General features: G+C 38.2%; 1 protein-coding gene across 11 annotated transcripts in view; it reads right to left on the reverse strand.

The window, feature by feature from the left end:
• Positions 1–17731, reverse strand: part of ZNF438 (zinc finger protein 438) — a 51900-nt gene extending 34169 nt beyond the window's left edge. For 2 of the 11 annotated variants that reach the window (XM_062617360.1, XM_062617351.1), the window contains exons 1-2: positions 17623–17731; positions 15036–15089 (exon numbers count right to left, since the gene is read on the reverse strand). Coding sequence is in view for 4 of the 11 variants with exons in the window: in XM_062617355.1 (XP_062473339.1) it covers positions 12920–13028 (109 nt within the window). In the remaining 7 variants the exon portion in view is untranslated. Of the gene's footprint in view, positions 1–6066; positions 6152–12919; positions 13068–15035; positions 15090–15560; positions 16971–17037; positions 17556–17622 lie in introns of those variants that run through there. The other 9 variants (XM_062617361.1, XM_062617350.1, XM_062617355.1 and 6 more) reach the window with 8 other exon arrangements.
• Between the last annotated feature and the right edge of the window lie 3217 nt (positions 17732–20948).

The raw sequence follows: 20948 nt of genomic DNA on the forward strand, positions 1-20948 counted from the left end.
TATTATAAAGGAAGATATTCTTATCTAAGCTGAAATTACTATCTTCAGTGCCAAGTCTTTAATGCACAGTTGATTTTGTCAGCTGAGTATTATCTAATTTTAAGCTACAGAAATCATGCCCATTTCATTTTTTAAACAAAAGATGGCAGTTTTACCCAGGATGCCTGCTTTTTCTCCTTAAAAAGCAGTGCTCAAACCAAGCAATTCTGAGTGGGCAGTGTAACAGAAGAGAGATTTTTGTCTCAAGTAGCAACTATGCAGTCTGACAAACTGCTCTATTCCTCTTTCCTTCCTCATATACATTTTTGACAAACTAAGAAAACATTTCCATTAATATTTCAAGAACATTTTCAAGCTTTTATGCCAAACATTTTCATTTTCAAGCAACAACAGGCAGAAGAGTATTTCATTCCTCTAACATTTGGGTTGTAAAAACCTTATTTCCTACCAAGAACAGGAAACTGTAGTTGTATTGCCTAACTTTCCAGCATTTGATTCTCCTACATGCTGCAAGCATTTTATAATAAGGCTTAAATGTTTTCAGAAGGAAAATACGGTGATGATTTAACATAGTTTTCAAAAGTGACGGGAAGTGAAAGAAAGAACTGGTCAGGAATGTGAAAGTCAATGGCAGCCTTAGCTGTAGATGGTGAATCTTAAAATCCTGAGAAAAGCAATCAAGACTAGTATCAAAATCACAGTCCTGGACTTAAGGAAACATTTCTGTTTCCTTAAAAGCCTAGCCTGGAACATAAGAGAGCCCTGGAGAACTGGTTGATACTCAAGGTCAGCCTCTTCAAAGCACAAGAATCTATTTTGAAGTCCATGTTGTGGGACTCTTATGTTAGCAGCCCACCAAATCCAGTATCTATTCTAGAATAAAAATCCTGAAACACAGTTGCGCAATTAACATGTGCTGTGAGATTCTCCCATGAATTGATACACAGCATCTTTTGAACCAGGACAAATCTAAGAACACTCAATCATTCGTTTTTGCACACCAGTAATAAATAACATAATTCTGTCAAGTGCTAATCATGTTAGTAGCACTTAATACTTTCTTATATGTAGTTCAAGTCACTCAAGAAAGCCAGGCACATAAAAATTGCCCTTAAAAATCTAGTCAAGAGGTGCTCTAAATCCAGTCAAGAGGCGCTCTGTGACTAAACTTCAGTTTGTGAATGCTGAAAGTGAGAAACCACTGCATTTAAAAAAAAGTGCCTGTAGTTCTACAAAATGTGCTGTTATACCCAATGTGTGTTAAATTTGTTTACGTTACTTTTTATAGCCAGTTTCAAACTGAGGCACTTAATCTTTCCTTAGATAAGTGAAATGAATTAATTACTATCAAATCCTAGACATATTTATGCATTTTGTCATAACAGTAATTTACATGTCTTCTCAAAGAGAGAACTTGTAGAACTCTGAATATAAAACCACAGCTGACTACATTGTCTGAAAGTATAAAAGCTAACCTAATTCAAGTAATTCCTCAATTGTATAGTAGCTTTTTAAAACCAAACAGTTCCTTTCTTTTTACTAAATATACTTAGATGAAATCCTGTTCTCCGTCGCATCAGAGCTACATGCATCACCTTGCTCCCAATACATTAGAGACATCTAAATCCAGAAGTTTTAAGTTAAACCAGCAGAAGATCAACATGTACACAAACACAAGAACAGTACTAGTTTACATCCTTTAATGCCTTCTACACAAAAACCAGACGGTAATTTGCATAGGACTCTGAAATCACTGTATTTTTCATACAAGAAATTTTTTTTCTTGTATGAAAGGTATGAAGGTAATTTTTTCTTGTATGAAGGGTATTTTCTACTGCAAAGGTGAAATTCATAATGGAGAGTCAGTTCAGTTACATTCTAAGCACTTTACAAAGTAAATTCAAAACAGGTGACCTTTAATTACAACATAAAGTGTAATTCCTCACTGTCTTCATCTGAGCAGGAGTAAAATTAAACAGGAAAACAGCAAGGAAAGATGATCTATACATCGAATTAGACAGAACGCAGGCTTCAGTACAGTTGCACTCACTTTCAACTAACTCTAAATTCATCAGTGTTTTTCTTAATATAAAGACAAAAGTAAACTGTTCTGAGAAAAGCTTTAACTGAAGCACTATCCTGCTGCACTTTATTGCACTGGAAACCTAGAATGTTTGCTATGTGTTTAGCGCATACCCAAGTGAATGTGTTGAGGTCAGCCCTCTTCATATGAAGTTTCCTACAAAATCTCAGGTACCTGGAAATCACATGCAGGCCATGACAAAATGACAAAGGAACACTAACTGCAAGACATCAGCGGTATCTTCTTTCTGTGTAGCTCTACTCACTTGGTGCTTCACATTTTTTTCACAAGACTATTGTATAAATAGCTTATGCAACAGCCAGATTTCTGTGTGTTGAAAAATATCATAACAAAAACCTCTGGGTACAACAACAAAAACAGGCGTATCTGACAGCCATGTTCCCAGTTATATGACAGAGTATGCAATTAAGAATTGAGTAGCATACTGACTGCACTCCAATTATAATTAAGCCATCAAATTCAAGAAGACTTCCTGATAAAAATTAAAAAGACATTTTCATTAAAATGTATTTTTCCTATCCTTCACTAGCACAGCAGCACACTAGCAATATGCACACCAACAATATGCACACCAACTGCTCTAACTTCTATTTATATAGTAAAGCACAGGCATTGATATGCATGAGAATTAAAATAACAATAGGACTCAAACTGCTACAGTTTATTACCTACATAACATTTTCTTCCAAGTAATAAACACACTGAGCTCACACGCAGCCATGCATTCACAAGACTTCAGTCAGTCGGTCAGTTACTGGGAAGACTTCTGAGCATCTGAGTTGTAAGCACAATACCACAGCTAAACAAAATCGAACTATAGTGCAGCCTGAGAATTTCACAAAGTGGCTAATTAAATGCACAATGTAATAAAAGTAGGATTAGGAGAAAAAAAACCACAACTATCTGTAGCAGGACAATAAGCTAATAAGATCACTCTTGAATGAAGTACCAGAATCTGGGCTTCCTAAACCGATGGTGCGCAAAACCTCCAGCTACTCCCTCTTGACATTACATTGTCAGCAACAAAAAAAACCCTAAACCAAACAACCCACTGCTGTCAGTATATCAGCACATTACAACTCCTCACACCCTAAAAAAAATCCTGCCATCACCATCTTGCATCTTTCTTGGCACTGTGAGAAAACAGCATAAAGGTCATGGAAAGCAAACTTCACTTGCATTCTTACAGGTGGATCCTCTAGATTAAAGCTGAAGAGCCGCTGAGCAGTGGCACATAGGACCTTTCAGTGTCTTCACAGAATACAACACTTCAGTTCCCACACTTCTGAAGCCAACATTTTTTAGCAGTATGCAGTCACTTCTATTTAAAAACAAAATAATACCTTGTGTTTACTGCTTATATACCACAAACTGAAAATCAGAAGACATACAGGACGATTGAACTACATGGGAAAGAAGAACTGAGTAATAGCCTCTCCTTTTTTGTCGGAGTCACAGCTACTGCAAAGAATTCAAAAGAAAAAAAAAAAAACAACCTAGCAGCTCAACTAAGTAGTTCTACATTCAAGCAAGCTTTAAATGATTTGCCAATTATACAGTCAAAAGTAAGAAGCTACAGTCAAAATCTGTCTTTTTTATATCATAACCTATTTTCCAAATGTATTAAGAAAAAATAATCTTTAATATGCACTAGCAGTCATTCAACCAAGATTCAGCGAATTCTAAGCCCACACACTTGATTTGTCATCTATTTGGCTGCTAAATCTGACTCTGAAAGAGTGATGTGTTACCTTATTATTATTTTTAAAAAGATTTCTCTTGGGATTGCACAGCAAAGGAATGAGTATGTAGCCTATCTTCCACAGGAAGGAGAGATTTTTATCCTCAAAAACAGGAGGCTCGCCCACATGATCACCTGGGACAAACTTGGCCAGCGTAAGCAGGCTAGAAGGTTATAGGAGCCTGGGAATGTTTAACATCAAGAAAGTAATTACAGCCCAGCAAGATCAGAAGGAATTACACAGGAAATGTGAACAGTAACCCTTTCATGCCAAAAAAATCATGAAAAAGTGAGTTCTTGGCTGCCAAACTATGAGGCTGTGCAAACCAATTGCAAAAAACAGGAATGGAAAAAACACTATATATTACTAGGCTATAAATTCCCAACAATGTGATAAAGCTATACTACCAAGAAAAGAACAAAACCTCTGGTCTTTCTTCTTGCCATGTATCTGCAGTATAATTAAAGCCCAGAAGAAACATGAAAACATTTCAAACACTACTTAAGAATGGTCAGTTGTCTCTTCTGACTTTTTTCTTTCAGTTTTGTGCTGACCAAACAGTCTCCTCCCTAGAAGGTGGTCAAACATCTTGTTCTTATTTAGACATGGGAAATTCCCTTCCAAAATAAACAGTGCATTATCTGAGCAAGAATGCTAACTCTCTCAGTTACCTATTCCATAAAAACGATCTCCCAGATTCTGAAATATACCCCATAGCTCAACAGAATAGGCTTAAGCCACCCTATGTATTTGTTGGTGAAACAACTTGTATTCTCTAGGGACATGAGGGAATTTGAATAATCTGACTATAGTTCAATCTAGTTACAAACCTTCAACTGCCATTTCTGGAAAGTGAACAGTGCTCATACATGCATGCTCTTCATACAGAACTGGGAAACATTTTAATGAAGAAAGAGACTTTTTTTAAGCTCCCTACTAAGGATTATTGCATTCCTTTATATCCACCAACAGATGATGCTGCAAAGTATGTGCATATAACCCTGATCAGACAAGAGATGAGCAATAAAGCAATCAAATACTAGTGTTTTTATTAATTTGTTCATTAAAACAATGATGAATATAGTCTCATTTTAGGAAACAAAAACAGTAAACTCCTGTAAAATGAGTATTAGTGTACATCTGATCTACCCAAAAATGAAATAGATACTTTTATTATTAAAAAAATCAATAAATTACCTCATTTAAACAACATGCTTCTTTAGTTGTTCTTAAAATTACAAACCACACACTGCATTTGCAGAGCACCTCTATACCAGCATTTCAGCTTCTTTTCTTCCAACTTGTCACTCAGTTATTCCCCTCTATTCATGTGTTCTCTTCTACTTCGTTTCCTTTTCTTGCCTTCACATCTAAGGCTGGTCTTTGCCATCTCTAACACCACGTGCTCGAGCCACATCTGCATGACTGCAGTCTACTCAGCTACCTGCCCAATGGAATTGCCAAATAAATAAAATCAAGGGTAAAAAAAATAAAATAAAATACAAAAGAAGCACATGAGAATTTTGGGCATGGGCATGCAAACAAGGCAGATACAGTGTAGTAAAGATCTACTAATCAAGAATGCCGAAAAGTCATTGCTAACATTACGGCCTGCACAAGTAACTGTTAACTCCTATTCTTCAGGAGATAAAACTGAAATATGAAACAATCATACTTTCTACTGTTTTACTGAGATGGAGGCTGAAGAGACAAGCAATGTGACCTCATTCTGAAAACAAACTGAATGTTCCATTTTCTCCTGCACTAAACTTAATCCCACTTCTAAGGGTTGGTGATAAGCAAAAACAAACTGAACTAACTCTCCCAATCAACACAAGTTCTTCTGAGATTAAAGTCACTTCTCCTAAATTTGTCTGTCTCCACAGCAGAATAAATATTCAACAGTATGATATCCATAAATGATGTTGGCCAAAAACTGCAATATATGATGAGACACTAAATTTTCCATGGCTATAAACTCAACACAAATTTATCCACAGCAAACAACAACATTTGCTGGTCAGTCAGAAAAATACCTCCGTATTGTTGCAAGATACTTGTACATGTAAAGCAAAAAGACTTCCAGTGATACCGCTACTGCTTTTTTAGTGACCAGTGATGGTTCAAACATTCAGAAAAACCAAAGCCTTTCTTTCAGCAAGGTGAACTGATGGGTCTGAAGTCTGTTAGAAGCCATGAGCCAACTACAAGGACTGTTACCATGCAAATGAATTGATAACAACAGCACTGGGAAGTGCTTCCTGTACCTCTGAAGTGTAGGCAGCATGTCAGAAGGTGAGCATTCCTTTCAAATAAATCAACAACATTTTCCACTTAATCACATCTGCTCTTTACAAAACCTCTTTAGACTTAATATCTGAAAACTGGTAATGCAGCAGTACTAGTAATGTTTTTTAATGGACAGGTTACAGGCACTTATCTTATTTCTAGACAAAAAACCATAATTAACTTTAAAAAACTTAAAGAATTTCATAGTCTGGGCCTGTGAACCCCCTTTATAGTGGGGGAAAAAAAAGAAAAAAAAAAAAGAATTCTGAAGGTATCAGTTTAGAAATTATTAAGCTTATAAATACAATTATTTGTCATATAATTAGATTTCCACAGACATTTATAACTTCTTCTGTTGAGAGCATCTACAGTTAGTCAATTCAACACGTGTTAATATTCCCACCCAGTCTCTTCCTAACCGCAAGTATACATGCTAAATATTCTCTCTTTCCCAATATAAAGCAGCTTTCTAAATATAACTGCCAAAGACTGAATTATCAGATAACTACACCATTCACAAATGTGTATTTGAGAGAGAGGCTGCTAAAGAAAATCTGAAACTCTTCTTCATAAATATCCTTCAAGAAAGCATGCATGGTCATTTTGTGCCAACCAGTACTAAAGCAAATTTTGAAGTTTATATGTAAGCTTTCAATTATTTAAACATTTTTTAAATAGTCTTTCTAGTATTTCATGTACAAAATGTTAAAAAGTGACAATTCAAGCAAACCGTTTTCATTAATTGAACAACACACTCTTTAAAACATAATTCCACTTAGATAAATAAAGGCTTATACTGCCCAAAATTACTGTTTCTCCCATCATCAAAATTTCCTAGGGTTAAAGAAGACCTGAGATACTTAAGCCTGCCCTAGTTCTCTGACAGGACAGGGCAGTTGCAATAGTATATAGGTACAGTCCATTGTCTAAATGATGATTCCTCTTTTACTTTTTGTTTTCAAGGGGGCAGATGCTTTGCAAATTATTAGACATCACCATAAAGACACCACTGTATCCTTGGCTTGCATCTTTGATATTCCAACTAAATCCCATTACTCCACAACTTCTTTAATCAACTTTTTATAGTTAGTGAATCTTTTGCTTTTTTTTTCCAAAATGAACATCTTCCTGAAAAAGGAGAAAACATACACAGAACAAACCAATTCTATAGTTAGGAGTTTCCATCAACCTAGGTAGCAGCATTCTTAAGTCTCAGTTCTGCTTCCCAAAAGTTGATCAGCTAAATCTTCTACAGATATCAGCATTTCTACAAACTCAGTCTGGTTTTAAAATCAAAAAAGTTTGTTCAACTTTAATCTTGAAAATGAAAATAAGCTTTCAGCCTCAAAATTAAAAAAAAAAAACAACCCAAAAACCACAAAACAAACCAAAACAAAACAGAAAAAAAAACAAACAAACAAACAAAAAAAAGATCATAAAAACCACTGGCCAGTGAATATCAAGAAGAAATTAAGTATAGGGCAGACATAAATAATGCTAATCAAATGCATGAAACGGTTACAGTTTCAGCATCTCACTTTAAGCAGAAGAACATGCCTGAAACCAGTCAGAAATGCAAAATCCTGCACTGGACTGGATTTACTCACTGTCTGAATAACCCTCACAGCAGCTGTTGATCAAACCTGGCTTCCTTTACATTTAGGAAATCAAAAAGGCTTCACTCAATCCTCTTGGAGCAGCTCTAACCACAATTATTTCCAGGCTTGTCACTTTCAAGCTGCTGAAATTAGCTACTGAACCAAGAAACTCAACATGCTACAGCTAACAGATGAGTTGGTTTGCTCTGTTTTCTTTTAGCAGAGCATTTACATTTTTCACCAGCAAAACATATGGGAAGATTTGTTCTCAAATCTAAACAGCATACTACAACCATGACTCTGTACGCTCTGAGGGGAACAGGGCACGTACATTACGTATCTCACACATACGATTCTTTTAACAACTCACCACACTATTACTAATTGCTTTTTTTAAAGAAGTCAGACCACTTCATTAAATTCCAACTAAATACACAATAAGACACATTTCTTCTATTTCAAAGCCCATCTCTCCAGAAAATGGTAAGAGCTATGACAACCATCACTAGAATAGGAAGACTTAAAGCAGGAGGCAACACAGTTTTCTAAACCACTAATACAAGATTAAGGAGCACCATCTCAAGAAAAAGCAGAAGCTTTATTACTATCCTCCCCTCTAGATGATTTATTGTATAAGTAACACTTTTTCACTGCAGGGAAAAAAAAATCCTCAGGCTCCACAAAGTCTTAAGTACATCATTAAACATATAAGACAACAGAAAATTGGCACAACTTTCAAATACAGTGACCTGCAATCAAAACTACTGCAAATTACACCTCATTTACTTTTTTATAATCTATACACTACACTGTGGCAGTATATGTTCTTGAAGTGCAGGTAGATGATGAGTGGAAATACAGATGTGAGAAAGATAAACAAGTAATTATTCTACTAACAAATTACACAAGGTACTTTCAGGAATGGCCTTTTAATCAAGGCAAAGATAAAATACTTCCAGCCTTAAAAAAAAAAAAATTAAAAAAAGCAGCCACTAACTTTTGAACATTCTGCTCATTGCAAATGGAAAAGAAATAAAACAAAGCATCAAACTTCTCTAGGATCCCACACACATCTGGCACCCACCTGCTTATGCAAAGACTGGCAATGTAGTGGTGGCTTTTAAATGCATATTTTCCAAATAGTGACAATCCCAAAACAGCGAAGCTTATTTTTCTGATGTTCCAACCCTAAATAACGTCTACAAGTTGACCATTATTTTAGGCTTATCATCCCTGACCTCTCAGTTATTGAAGTTTTTCTGCCTTGGCAGGGGAATTCCATTTTTAAAATTCATACAGAGAAAATGTTTTGGTATAAATCATGGCTATTCTAAGCCAGGAAAATGTTCTGTAGGTCACTAAGCTACCATCTTTTAGGCAAGCTCTCCATAATTAAGGTATCAATTGTAATTTCACAGGCATATTTTATTTTATAAATAAACTCTGTTACCATAATTTGAGCTGTGGGAAAGAACGCCTGCATCAGCGCACCAACCCTTGCAGCACAGCAAGTTTTCAATTGAATGCCAACTCTAAATTTTATAATATGGATTCTAGCAGCGAAAAAATAGGAGGAAGATTTCCCCTTCACCCCTCAAATTCCCACAAGCCTTCTGAATTTTTTTATTCCTGTCACGGCACCTCCCCGACATCTGCTCTTTGCTGCTCTAGAGCCAAATACAACAAATCTAAGTCAATCTGTTGCTAAACACACCAAAAGTGAAAACTGCAGCCTCCATTAAATAGAGTGAAAAGGACATTTCAGTGGGAATGAGCAACAGCTGATTCCGTAGTCTTTTTCTGCTGAACACTGCTTTTGATGCTTTTATCACAGAGTTCAGTATTTGAGTTTGATAGAGACGGAAAGCAAACACAATTTCTAAGACTTGAACCATGCCAAGAGAGAAGTCTGGCAGAGAGACAAGCATGCTTATTTAATTAAGATACCCCCACTGATATTTTTTATGAATTTTTACATACTTTCTGGAACTTGGCTGGATGACACAGAAGGCCAGCATTAGCTCATCTCACCCTCCCTAAATATTTGATTGCCCTAGGTACAGAATAAACTTACATACCGATTTGGATAAAATTACTACAGGAATACTTACTTAATGCATAAGCTGAGGCAAGAGAAAAATCAAAGCTGAACAAAACAATGCCCCACTAGTGGCGAGTCACAAAACCTGCCCTATATAATTTAAAACAACTACCCTACATGATTTCTTTCCAAGTTGATGAGGACCCCAGTGTTACTTCCCAAAACTTCTTCCTCAATGTCCCTACTTACAAGAAAACAATGTAAATCAGTGAATGATCAACAGAATTAGACCTCGTACCTAGTGGTTATTTCACCTAGATATAACCTAACACAGGGAGAGAGAGAAAAAAAAAAAAAAAGTGAGATTTTATAACCCTTTCTCCTGTAAACAAACTAGGGACAAACTTAATTCCTTTACTCCCACCATCAATATATAGTTTTTTAGATGAGCTTTATTACAAATCATAAAGGAAATAAATAATCTTATATAGGACAAAAAGCTGAGTGATTATATTCTTTCAGGAATCTGTGTAAATACACATCTGAGTCTGTGTAAATATTCTTGCACTCTAAATTGTCCAATTTCTATTAGAATTTTACTAAATTAAAATTACCCCTAGACTGCTGATCTCTCTGACTTACCAATTTACTAAAAAATATATCCTTTCTCAAGTTTTCTTTCTCAGTTTGCAGGCCTAATTTCACAGACCATCCCTTCCTCTTACATCATGAACCAGCAGAAAAGCTCTCGAATTACTTTTCTCAAACCACTCATCATTCTGTGTACTTGTGTTATACTTCATCATATTCATTGCCTTTCAAAGGCTAAACAGTCTAACTTTTTTTTTCCAATTCATCTTCATACAAGGAAATTTTGATCCCCACAGACCCCTCTTTTAGCCTTTTCTCTGAATCTCCTTCTCCTCTACACCCTCCTTTTTAGGGGAGGCATCCAGCTCCACATACACTCTGATGGCATGCTATATGACAGTAAGATACTGATTTTTACCATAGCATTTTATTCCCTATGCTATTCTCCATCACACTTCATTTACTCTGACTGTAAATACAAACACATAGAAGTTAACAGCGCTCTCAGAAACAATTCTTAATACCCAGCCTCGTACTTAGAATATGTGACACTATAAACATGTGAAGACTTATCATTTTGAGCCAGGTAGCCTTTGATTTTTTGTCCTTCAGTGTAATTTCTTCCTCACATCTCACCCATTACAGTCTACAAATCTTTGTCACATGCCCATTGGGGTATCTTCCCAGAGAGAAAAATCACTGGTTTACAAGAGAACATAAAAGCAGACTAAGCAAAGGTAATTGCCCTAAACTGCAGGTATGTGGACTTTTCACTTTTAGGCCTTCAGTGAGGTATAAAGTATGCTTTGGTGCAAGAACAAGTCTGTAATGTAATACAGCAAACCTGCCCTTTGAAAAATTAGGGCTTAAATAGAAAACATAACACATGAGAAGGCAAGAACATTCTACATCCACCTACCCTACCAGAACTATGAAAAACATGCAACATCCCTGAATTAACTTACTAAAATATCCTAAAATATGGCATATATTACATTAACCCTTAAAGGGTACATATCCAGGCAAAACTAGACAAGAGTTCCCAAGAAAAAGGTGCAATTCAAAATCTGAAATCACACCTGCCTATTGTTATTCTTCTCTGGAAGCTAAAAAACCCAAGAGAATCAGAAGTCTAAGGTTTGGGGTTTGTTTTTTTCCCAGTCATGAACAGTATTGTAAAGTTTAACTCTGCCATTTAGGGAAAAACATAATAGAGTGACTGACCCAACTCTCTGTCCTTAAACACTCTGATAAAAGAACAAACTATTTGTGAAAATAACAAAAACCAGCTGAAGGCATTTGGGTGGTTTCAATTTCAGTCCTGTAATACGCAACAGTCCCTTCTTTCTAAATCCAACACCAATCTGCTTTTCTTCTTCAGTAAAGCCTCAAAACATGTTGATAACAAAAGCTGAAAAAAAAACACTGAACATTAATATTACCAATCTAGGACATTTTATTAGTATTCTGATAACTTCAAAGCATTTGACTCATCATACACAAAGTACTCTCACATACACAACAGAACGATGCAGGTTTTTAGAGACTGATCCTTTTTTATTCCCTAACAGCATTTTGAGGGTTTGCATACTTTTACCTTTAGGATGGTGTAATAATTAGCAGTGAATCATGCTGGATATTTAACCTTTGCGGCCTTGCTTTGTAAAAACATGTATCTACCTTATTTCTTTACCACCCTGTTTTGAGCCGAGCAAGACCAAGAACTGCCAGAATCTCATGTCTTGGTGTACGTAGCACTACTTGATTGAAACATCAGCCAGATATAAATCTTGAGATCCCAGGCACTCACAGAAAACTGGCAGACTATAACTTCACTCTGGGAGGCTAACCAGCCAATGACGGACAAAAACCCAACCAAAATTAAATTTTGTATCATTACTATTTAAAATCACTGGCACACAAAAGACTAACGTATATTCAAAACTACATGTCAGTAACAAGAACATCCCTGTTTTCTATGGCTCATACAAAAGAACCACAAACATATATATAAGAAAAGTGAAGTGGTAAAGAAGTATGGGTACAACAGAAATTACAGTGGTCTAAGCTGTAATTTGTCACCATGCATCATTTTCAGAACACTGTCCCTAGGGAAAAGTTCTTAGAAGAATAGAGTCCCTTGCAACTGTCCCTTACAACAGATGAATAATGCACCAAAAAGTAAGACAAGCCACCTTTAGGGGGTTGTTTGCTGTGATTTTTGTTTTTTGGGACAGGTAAAGCCATTAAATACTTCCTACAGTTAGTTCAACCTGCAGTTACTGATAACAAAGGGCTTCACGTGGTAGACTGAGTACGAAAACTTTGCTCTGACTCATCTGTCAGCCAAACTCAAACAGCAAAAATTCTCCATGAAACTATAACCCAAAAGGCACCTAATATCCCAAACCGATTTCAGTGATAGGTCCTAGTAGGTCTGGCAGGAGTAGTTTCTTTCCCCCACTACTCCTATACCTATCAAATAAATTTTATGTGCTGCCTTTCCACCTCTTTTGCACTTGGATCTTCTAGCAAACTGTAAGAATACTCCTACCTTCCAGCTTCTTCAGTGACTTCCTGTGATGGAGATATTTCAGCAGGGCTGGGATAAATCCAGCTTCAAAGCTCACCTCAGCACATGACCTCTTCTTGGCATTAACCATGATACGTTCTCTAAACCAACAATCCTGGCCTTAGACTTTCTGGTGGAAAAAAAAAAAAAATAGCCAAAGAAGAACAATAAAGGGCTAAGCCACAGAACTAAATGACTGGACACATACACAGAAATTAATATCATATAGCAGCCTCTAAAAGTCCCACTTTAATAAATATATAAATATGTTAATTACTCAGTACTGCATAATTTTACTCTTTATATGGTCCCATGAAAAAAGCCCTCAACATGCTGCAAAAACAAAAAAAGCTTTTTGTTTTTTCTAAAAAACAGCTTAACCACAAATGAATTAACCGCAATGCATTACAAGTCTGAAAGATGCATCAAGCTACCTATTATATTCTTTCTTTTCCATTTAATCAATAGTTGAAAGTATACTGACAGCTCAATACTGAGCCTGTTTGGTATCAGGACACCAGCTATCAGGCTAGCTTCAGGCAAAGCTTTCAGTACTGTATACCCTTCAAAAATACGCAAGAAAGAATCAATGATAACAAGAATAGTTCACAGTTTAGGTGAGGACTAAAGTGGTAAAGTGGTAAAAGACTGAAGTGACAAACCAAAGATAGATTCTCCTTAATTTATGCAGTTTGGCATCCTTGTTTCATACACACAAAGTACAGTTCCACTACAGTTAGGTTCATGGTGTTTTGATTACATTTTTGATATTAACTAGGAAGAATTATCAGATTAAGATGTATGACTCTACAACTGTGATAACATTTCCTACAACATTTAATTACACTATAAATACCCATTAAATCAGTCCTTTAAATAAATAATGCTTGAATACTACCTAAACTAGGTTTAATCAGCTTATTAAGGACAAACCAGTACCTGCAAATATAGTACTATAAGTCAAACACACTTAAGTAGCAAATATGACATGAAGAACAGCATGACTTCTAGCCAGCTCTTCTGTGTGTTTTCATGAAAGGTGACAAGACCAGCAGTAACAGAGAGTCAATACAATACAAAGAAGAAAGCATTCTCCAAATGCCATTTTAAGCTGAGGGTAAGAACCTTTTTGTTAGACCAGCAAGAAAAAACATGGAATCAAAAAATTTATCACAACTTTTTGTTTTCAAAGTTAAAAAAAATATCATTAAATGTCTACATACTATTTTTAATCGTTACATTGTGAAGTAGTTTGCATTTCATTCAACTTTGGTAAGAATGTGTAAATACACTTCATGAGAAAGTGCCAAATTATTATTCAAGTACTGCTGCTCTCTTATCTGCCAATGTTAGTCTTGTAAAAATGCATCTTTTAAAATGCATGTTTTAAATTTTGTTTAAAAAGATCTTTTTATGTAAAAACATGTTATGGATCTCTGTAAGTGAATTACAATGATAACTTGAAGCAATAAGTCTAAGCAAATAAGGACAAAATCTTGACTGCAAATGAGGATAAGCATAAAACATCTCCTACTGCTGCTGAACACTAATATCTTTCTTGGAAATTCTGAAAATACCGTTTCATTGTTTCAACATTCCATTGGAATATATCCCCACTGGAATATACCCTGTATGACTCTACAGAATTTAAAACAAACCAACCAACAATCAGCAACTCAAACATAAAGACAAAAACTCTCTATATAAGGGAAGCACCTAGATGGCAACTGAATCTTTTCCTTCCTTGACTACATTTAACCAGAATCCTGAAAACAGGTTCTGAAACACCGTGGTAATTCCTCAGTCCAGTTTTACAAAAGCAACAGCATACAAACCTTAGGGAAAGAACACATGGAAACGTTTCCATTAAAGGATACAAAGTTAAAGCATATCAGATACCTAAGGCTGTCTGCACCTACTCATGTAACCTGTACTGAACATGTAGCAGTTTATCACAATTGAAAGCAAGTAAACTACCTGTATCTACCACTGGGAAGAACCCCAAGCTTATCACATGTAATTTCTTTGTGTTCAGACAAAGAATCAAAAATTAAAACAATCTCTGAAGATATAAACCATATTCTTTCAACATACCCACCTTAGGCATCCTGCTGCTGCTATGGCAAAGAAAGTATTTCATCCATCTTAATTCCTATTAAAAGGAGAACAAAAAACAGTTAGTTGCAGTATCTCAGGATATGTATTAAGCAAAAGACTAAAAATCATACTAAACAAAAAGCACAGGCATACATTTTAGAAAATGGTAAATAAAAAAGAATTCTACTAAAACATGTTTACCCTCAATACAATGACATCTCCTCTGAGGCTCACCATACATTAACAGTACTTGAGATTACAAATTGCAATAATAAATATCTGAATAAATATTGCTAAAATAAATGATAAAGTTCACACATTCCTGATTTTACCACATACTTTTAAAACTCTGTAAGTTTCTATTATTGCAACGGCAGTAATATTTTCAGCCAGTTCCAAATAAAAGTACTTTCAGCATTTGACCGAACAACACCTACCTCATTAGGTACAAATAAATACATGAAACCATCACCAGCTTCATACAGACATTTAAAATATTAAACCACTTCCACAAATCAAGTATTACCTCTGCACATAAAAATCCCTGAAACACCACAAGTCACAGATGAAGAACACTGCTTTCGTCTCATGCAGCACCACTGAACCTGTACACCAAGAACATGACATTCACTACATATATCTGAAGTTTCATGTGAGAAAGTCAGAAATACCTCACCATATGGTGTCACTGCCATTGCTAGTTCTGATATTCTCCCAAATGAGAAGTTCAGGATACATAGGAAACTAGTATTTCCTTCATGAATTACTTGAAAAACATTTTAACTACAAAATTTCAGTTACCCCACAATCTATTACTTTAACAGCCTGCCTCAAAGTTAAAAATACCTGAACCATACCACAGTGCTAGTTTTCTTCCGATCCTCCAGTTATCATTACCCAAGCACATTTTTTTAAACACTAAGAACATCATATCAGAGCATCACAAAAAATGTATTTTAAACATACTCAAGTTTTTGACAAACTTTAAGTTTGAAAAAAATCCAATTCTAGCTACTGAAGCAGAAAAAAAATATGTATTTGCATAAAAATAACTTAAAAATTAACTTAAACTAGTACTAAAAGTAACTAACTACAATATTTGTAGTTAGATACAAATGATAGACAAAGAAAAAAAAAAAAAGGCAGCTCAATATTTGTGTTGTCAAATGGCCCTGTGAAAAAAAAAAACAACAAAAAAACTGCACATAGAAACTACCATGACCCAAGGGAGATGTGTATTTACCTTATGCTATCCTCCTCTTTTTATTATGGAATAATAATACGAAAAATACTTTTCAGTGGCGTATTACAGGTTCAAATAAATCTGTACAAGCAAATTCAAGACAATAATTTCTAAACTGCATGGCATTTAAGGGCTAAACTGTTGACTGAGACTTCAACACACATTAAAAAGCTTCAATGAAATATCCTTAACCTGGGGAAAAGAAATGAACTGAGCACAAGACAGTATGAAATGAAATGCAAGACTGACAATAAAAGGTAAGATGCATCACACCCATTTTAGTTCAGTCATAGACCTAGGTAAGGCTTTTATTAAAGCATGACTTTTGGACAAAATAAACCAGCCAACTGCTCGCATTGTTTCAAACCCACCACACTGCAGGCACTACCACAGTCATTCCAAAACTCTCTCAGGCTGCTTTCAAACACTTCCTTTCTTATTTTGCCAAAGCCAGCCACATCAGATCACTGAAAACTTGGGATATGTTCTTAATTTCATTATTATCAATATAAAAAGTTCTAATTCACAGGCCAGCAGGTCTCAGCACCAGTTATGCACAATCACTATTCCTATGGCTCCATCTCTGCAGACACAGAACAAATGAAAACCCTTTGGCTCTCGGGTTCCTTCCAAAACCTGAGGAGCCTTAGAAGTGCACATCGTATTTGTCCTTTTACAGAAGCAGCAGCGAGGTTTCAGAGGTTTCTCTGTGCACAGCTCTGACTCATGCTGGCGGGGGGGGTTTACACAGGCCACATACTTCCACATTTCGGCATCACAAAACAGGAGGGCATCTGCTGCATCCCTGATAACGCACATTTCATGGCCACGTGTACTATAAGAAGTGGAAGCGAACTGTAAAAGAAGTAATCTCGGTGACTTGTAAAAACCAGTAATCAACAGCCTTTCTGTAGATCTTTATTGTCACATCACATTTGACAGACACAGCCACACTCTCCAGCTTCTGTGTTGGCAGAAGCAGGCACCACCTGAACAGGAGGAGCGCCAGGTGTCTGCGTTAGCACCGTAACGTACAGCGTCGGCAGCAGCCTCCACCGAGCCCTGCGGCCGCCGGGCAGGCCGCGCAACGCCGCTCTCGGACTCCGGCTGTGGCTGTCGGGACGACCAGGCCCCGCACGCACCTCGTCCCGCACCGTTGCAGGGGGCAACCCACGCTCCACAGGCCGGGGACGCGGCTGACCTGCGGGCTCGGGACCTGCTTTTCCGCGATCGGGGGAGTCAACGGCCTCGGAGCCCCAGCTGCGGCAGGCCCCGGGGGGGACCCACTCGGGCCTTCACCCACCCCGGGCCGCGGCCCCCACCGCCGCGGGGGAAGGGAACTTACGAACGCGCCCTTCTGCGTGCCTGCGTCACGCCTCCAAACGTCACAGCGACGACGCGGCCTGGCGTCACACCCCAAGGGAAGGCCGTGTGCGCTGGGAAGCCTGAGCCCCTTCGGGCCTGCGCGCAGGCGCAGTGCCGCCGCTGGGTGTTGGCGGGAAGGTAGCGGCCGATGCTGAAGTGGTTGCACTTACGGCTGCGTCCGGGCCTCAGCTCCTGCCGTCCCTGGGACACTGTGCTACATGGGTGACTCTCTGGGCACCGCTGTGCTGGGAGTGAGGCCTTCCCTTCCCTTCCCAGCTAGCCATCAGCTCCCAGTCGGCCCCAGAAGAGACTGTAACCATGCTGCGGCTTAGGGGCAGTGCGATTGGGGATTGCAGGCAGGCAGGTAGGTTAGAAAAAGGAGTTTTTGGAAAGTACAAGAGTTCTGGGGCATGGATATGAGTGACCTGCAAGCACTGGGCCAAAGGTGAGCACAGCTGTCTGAACGTGAGCTGGCAGTGTGCCCAGGTGTGTGTCTCTCTCCTTTCCCAAGTTACAAGTGATAGGACAAGAGGAAATGGCTTCAAATTGCATGTGGGAGGCTTAAGTTAGATATTGGGAACAATTTCTTCCCCAAAAGTGTTGTAAAGTATTGGAACCATCTGCCCAGGGAAGTGATGGAGTCACCATCCCTGGAGGTATTTAAAAGATGTGTTGGCGTGCTTAGGGACATGGTTTAGTGGTGGACTTGGCAGTGCTAGGTTATTGGGTGGACTCGATACTAAGGATCTTTTCCAACCTCAGTGATTCTATGAAAGAGGAAAAATTAAAGTGTGATATGGGATAATACAGGTTTTAAGGGAAGGCTGAAGGGCGAAACGAGTTAGGGAGTTGAGAAGGTGCTGAAGAATGAAGGCAAGTGTAAAATACATGAGTAAAAAGAAGGGAAACATAACATTCAGAAAATAAATCAAAAAAGCAAGCTCTCTTTTTCTTCTAACCATCTGAGAAGAAATTTTCTTGTGGAGAAGAAAATTACTTTGCCTGCATGACTTCAAGGATTATTGGGCATTGGGGCTGCCTCCTTTTTCAGTGTCATCCTGTGATGCAGGGCTATCTCCATCTTCAAAACCTTTTTGTGTGTGTGCTCAGCCAGGACACTTATCTCCTGTAAGCCTGCACTTAGCACAGCTGTTATGTTGTGCCATAGCCTTTTGCTGGATAAAGGGGGTATCAGGGACCCCCCAGCCACTGCTGGAACAAAGAATCTGTGAGGCAGCCTTGGCACAGTGCCTGGAAAGTGGGAGCAAGGGAAAGGGGGGAAATGGGGTTTGGCGAAACATTTAATTCTGATGCTTTTTGCTATCGTGCTTACATTCATGAGCCTGCGGTGCTATAATGTCCGCAGGCACCAAAAATGGAAAAAAGGAAAGGGTCAGTGTTGGAGAATGTGCAAGGAATATGTAATTCCTTCCAATATCCACATTTCTCTGTATGTACCTTATGCTGAAATTTGAACTGTGTAGGCTTACACAGTATGCTGACAATTAAAAATATATTTAAAATATATGTGCCATTTTCTGAAAATCTGTTTCTGCAGCTCCCTGCAGAGTTACATCTAAAGCAGATATTCTGAGTCTTTGGCCCTGAAAACTGTTTTTCTAGCATAGGCAAACAATAAAAAGAAATTAAAAGGCTTTTTTGAACTCTGATTTCATTAAAATCTGACTTACATTAATTAGAATTAGTTATTTTGAACATAAAAACAACTTTATGAGTTCAGAAATTTCATCTCTGCAAATGGAATGTGTGGTGATAAAGTAGGCAGACTGGCTCAGAGCCATTTCAGATCCAAGGTACATTTATGATATGATACTGTTCTTCAGTCGTGGGTTCCAGTTGGAGGTTCTGTATCTGAAATAACTGTTCTTGTGCTTTAGAAAATTTCATTTAAAAGTAATTTACAGTTTCAACAGGAACTGTTTAAAATAAATATTCTTCACCTTTCTGTGCTTACTAAAGCTGAACTGTTCTGTGGTTCAGAACCTATAAAATACAATGAATTTGAAGGTAAACGCTCCAAATGGTCTTAAATAATTATAATTCCCTTTTGAAGTCATACAAGTCTTGACTTTTGCTAAGCAAAACTATTCCTAGACATCCTTGTCTCTAAATTGGAGAGACATCAATTTGACGGATGGACCACTCGGTGGATAAAGAACTGACTGGACGGCCGCACACAAAGAGTTGTGGTCAATGGCTCAATGTCCAGGTGGAGATCAGTAACGAGTGGTGTCCCTCAGGGATCGGTGTTGGGACCAGTCTGGTTCAACATCTTTGTCGCTGACGTGGACAGTGGGATTGAGTGCGCCCTCAGCAAATTTGCCGATGACACCAAGCTGTGTGGTTCAGTTGATACCCTGGAGGGAAGGAATGCCATCCAGAGGGACATCGACACACTTGTGAGGTGGGCTGATGCCAACCTCATGAAGTTTAACCATGCCAAGTGCAAGGTCCTACACCTGGGTCAGAGCAATGCCAGGCACAGCTACAGGTTGGGCAGAGAAGAGATTCAGAGCAGCCCTGTGGAGAAGGACTTGGGGTGTTGGTCGATGAGAAAATGAACATGGGCCGTCAGTGTGCTCTTGCAGCCCAGAAGGGCAACCGTATCCTGGTCTGGATCCAAAGGAGCGTGACCAGCAGGTCAAAGGAGATGATCCTGCCCCTCTACTCTGCTCTTGTGAGACCTAACCTGGAGTATTGTGTACAGTTCTGGTGTCCTCAACATAAAAAGGACATGGAACTGTTGGAACAAGTCCAGAGGAGGGCCACAAGGATGATCAGGGGACTGGAGCACCTCCCATATGAAGACAGGCTGAGAAAGTTGGGGCTGTTCATCCTGGAGAAGAGAAGGCTGCATGGAGACCTCATAGCATCCTTCCAGTATCTGAAGGGGGCTATAGGGATGCTGGAGAGGGACTCTTCATTAGAGACTGTAGTGATAGGACAAGGGGTAACAGGTTAAAACTTAAACAGGGGAAGTTTAGATTGGATATAAGGAGGAAATTCTTTCCTCTTAGGGTGGTGAGGGACTGGAATGGGTTGCCCAGGGAAGTTGTGAATGCTCCATCCCTGGCAGTGTTCAAGACCAGGTTGGACGAGGCCTTGGGTGATATGATTTAGCGTAAGGTGTCCCTGCCCACGGCAGGGGTGTTGGAACTAGATGATCTTAAGGTCCTTTCCAACCCTAACTATTCTATGATTCAGTATGTATACTGCCTTTCTGAGCCACAAATGATGCATAATTGCCATACAGTGGTTCCTGATGTATTACATGCCTCTTCAAGA

This window comes from Pezoporus occidentalis, unplaced genomic scaffold (genome assembly GCF_034315485.1).
Source record: "Pezoporus occidentalis ecotype Australia unplaced genomic scaffold, CSIRO_AGI_Poc_V1 ctg195, whole genome shotgun sequence".
Classification (NCBI taxonomy): domain Eukaryota; kingdom Metazoa; phylum Chordata; class Aves; order Psittaciformes; family Psittacidae; genus Pezoporus; species Pezoporus occidentalis.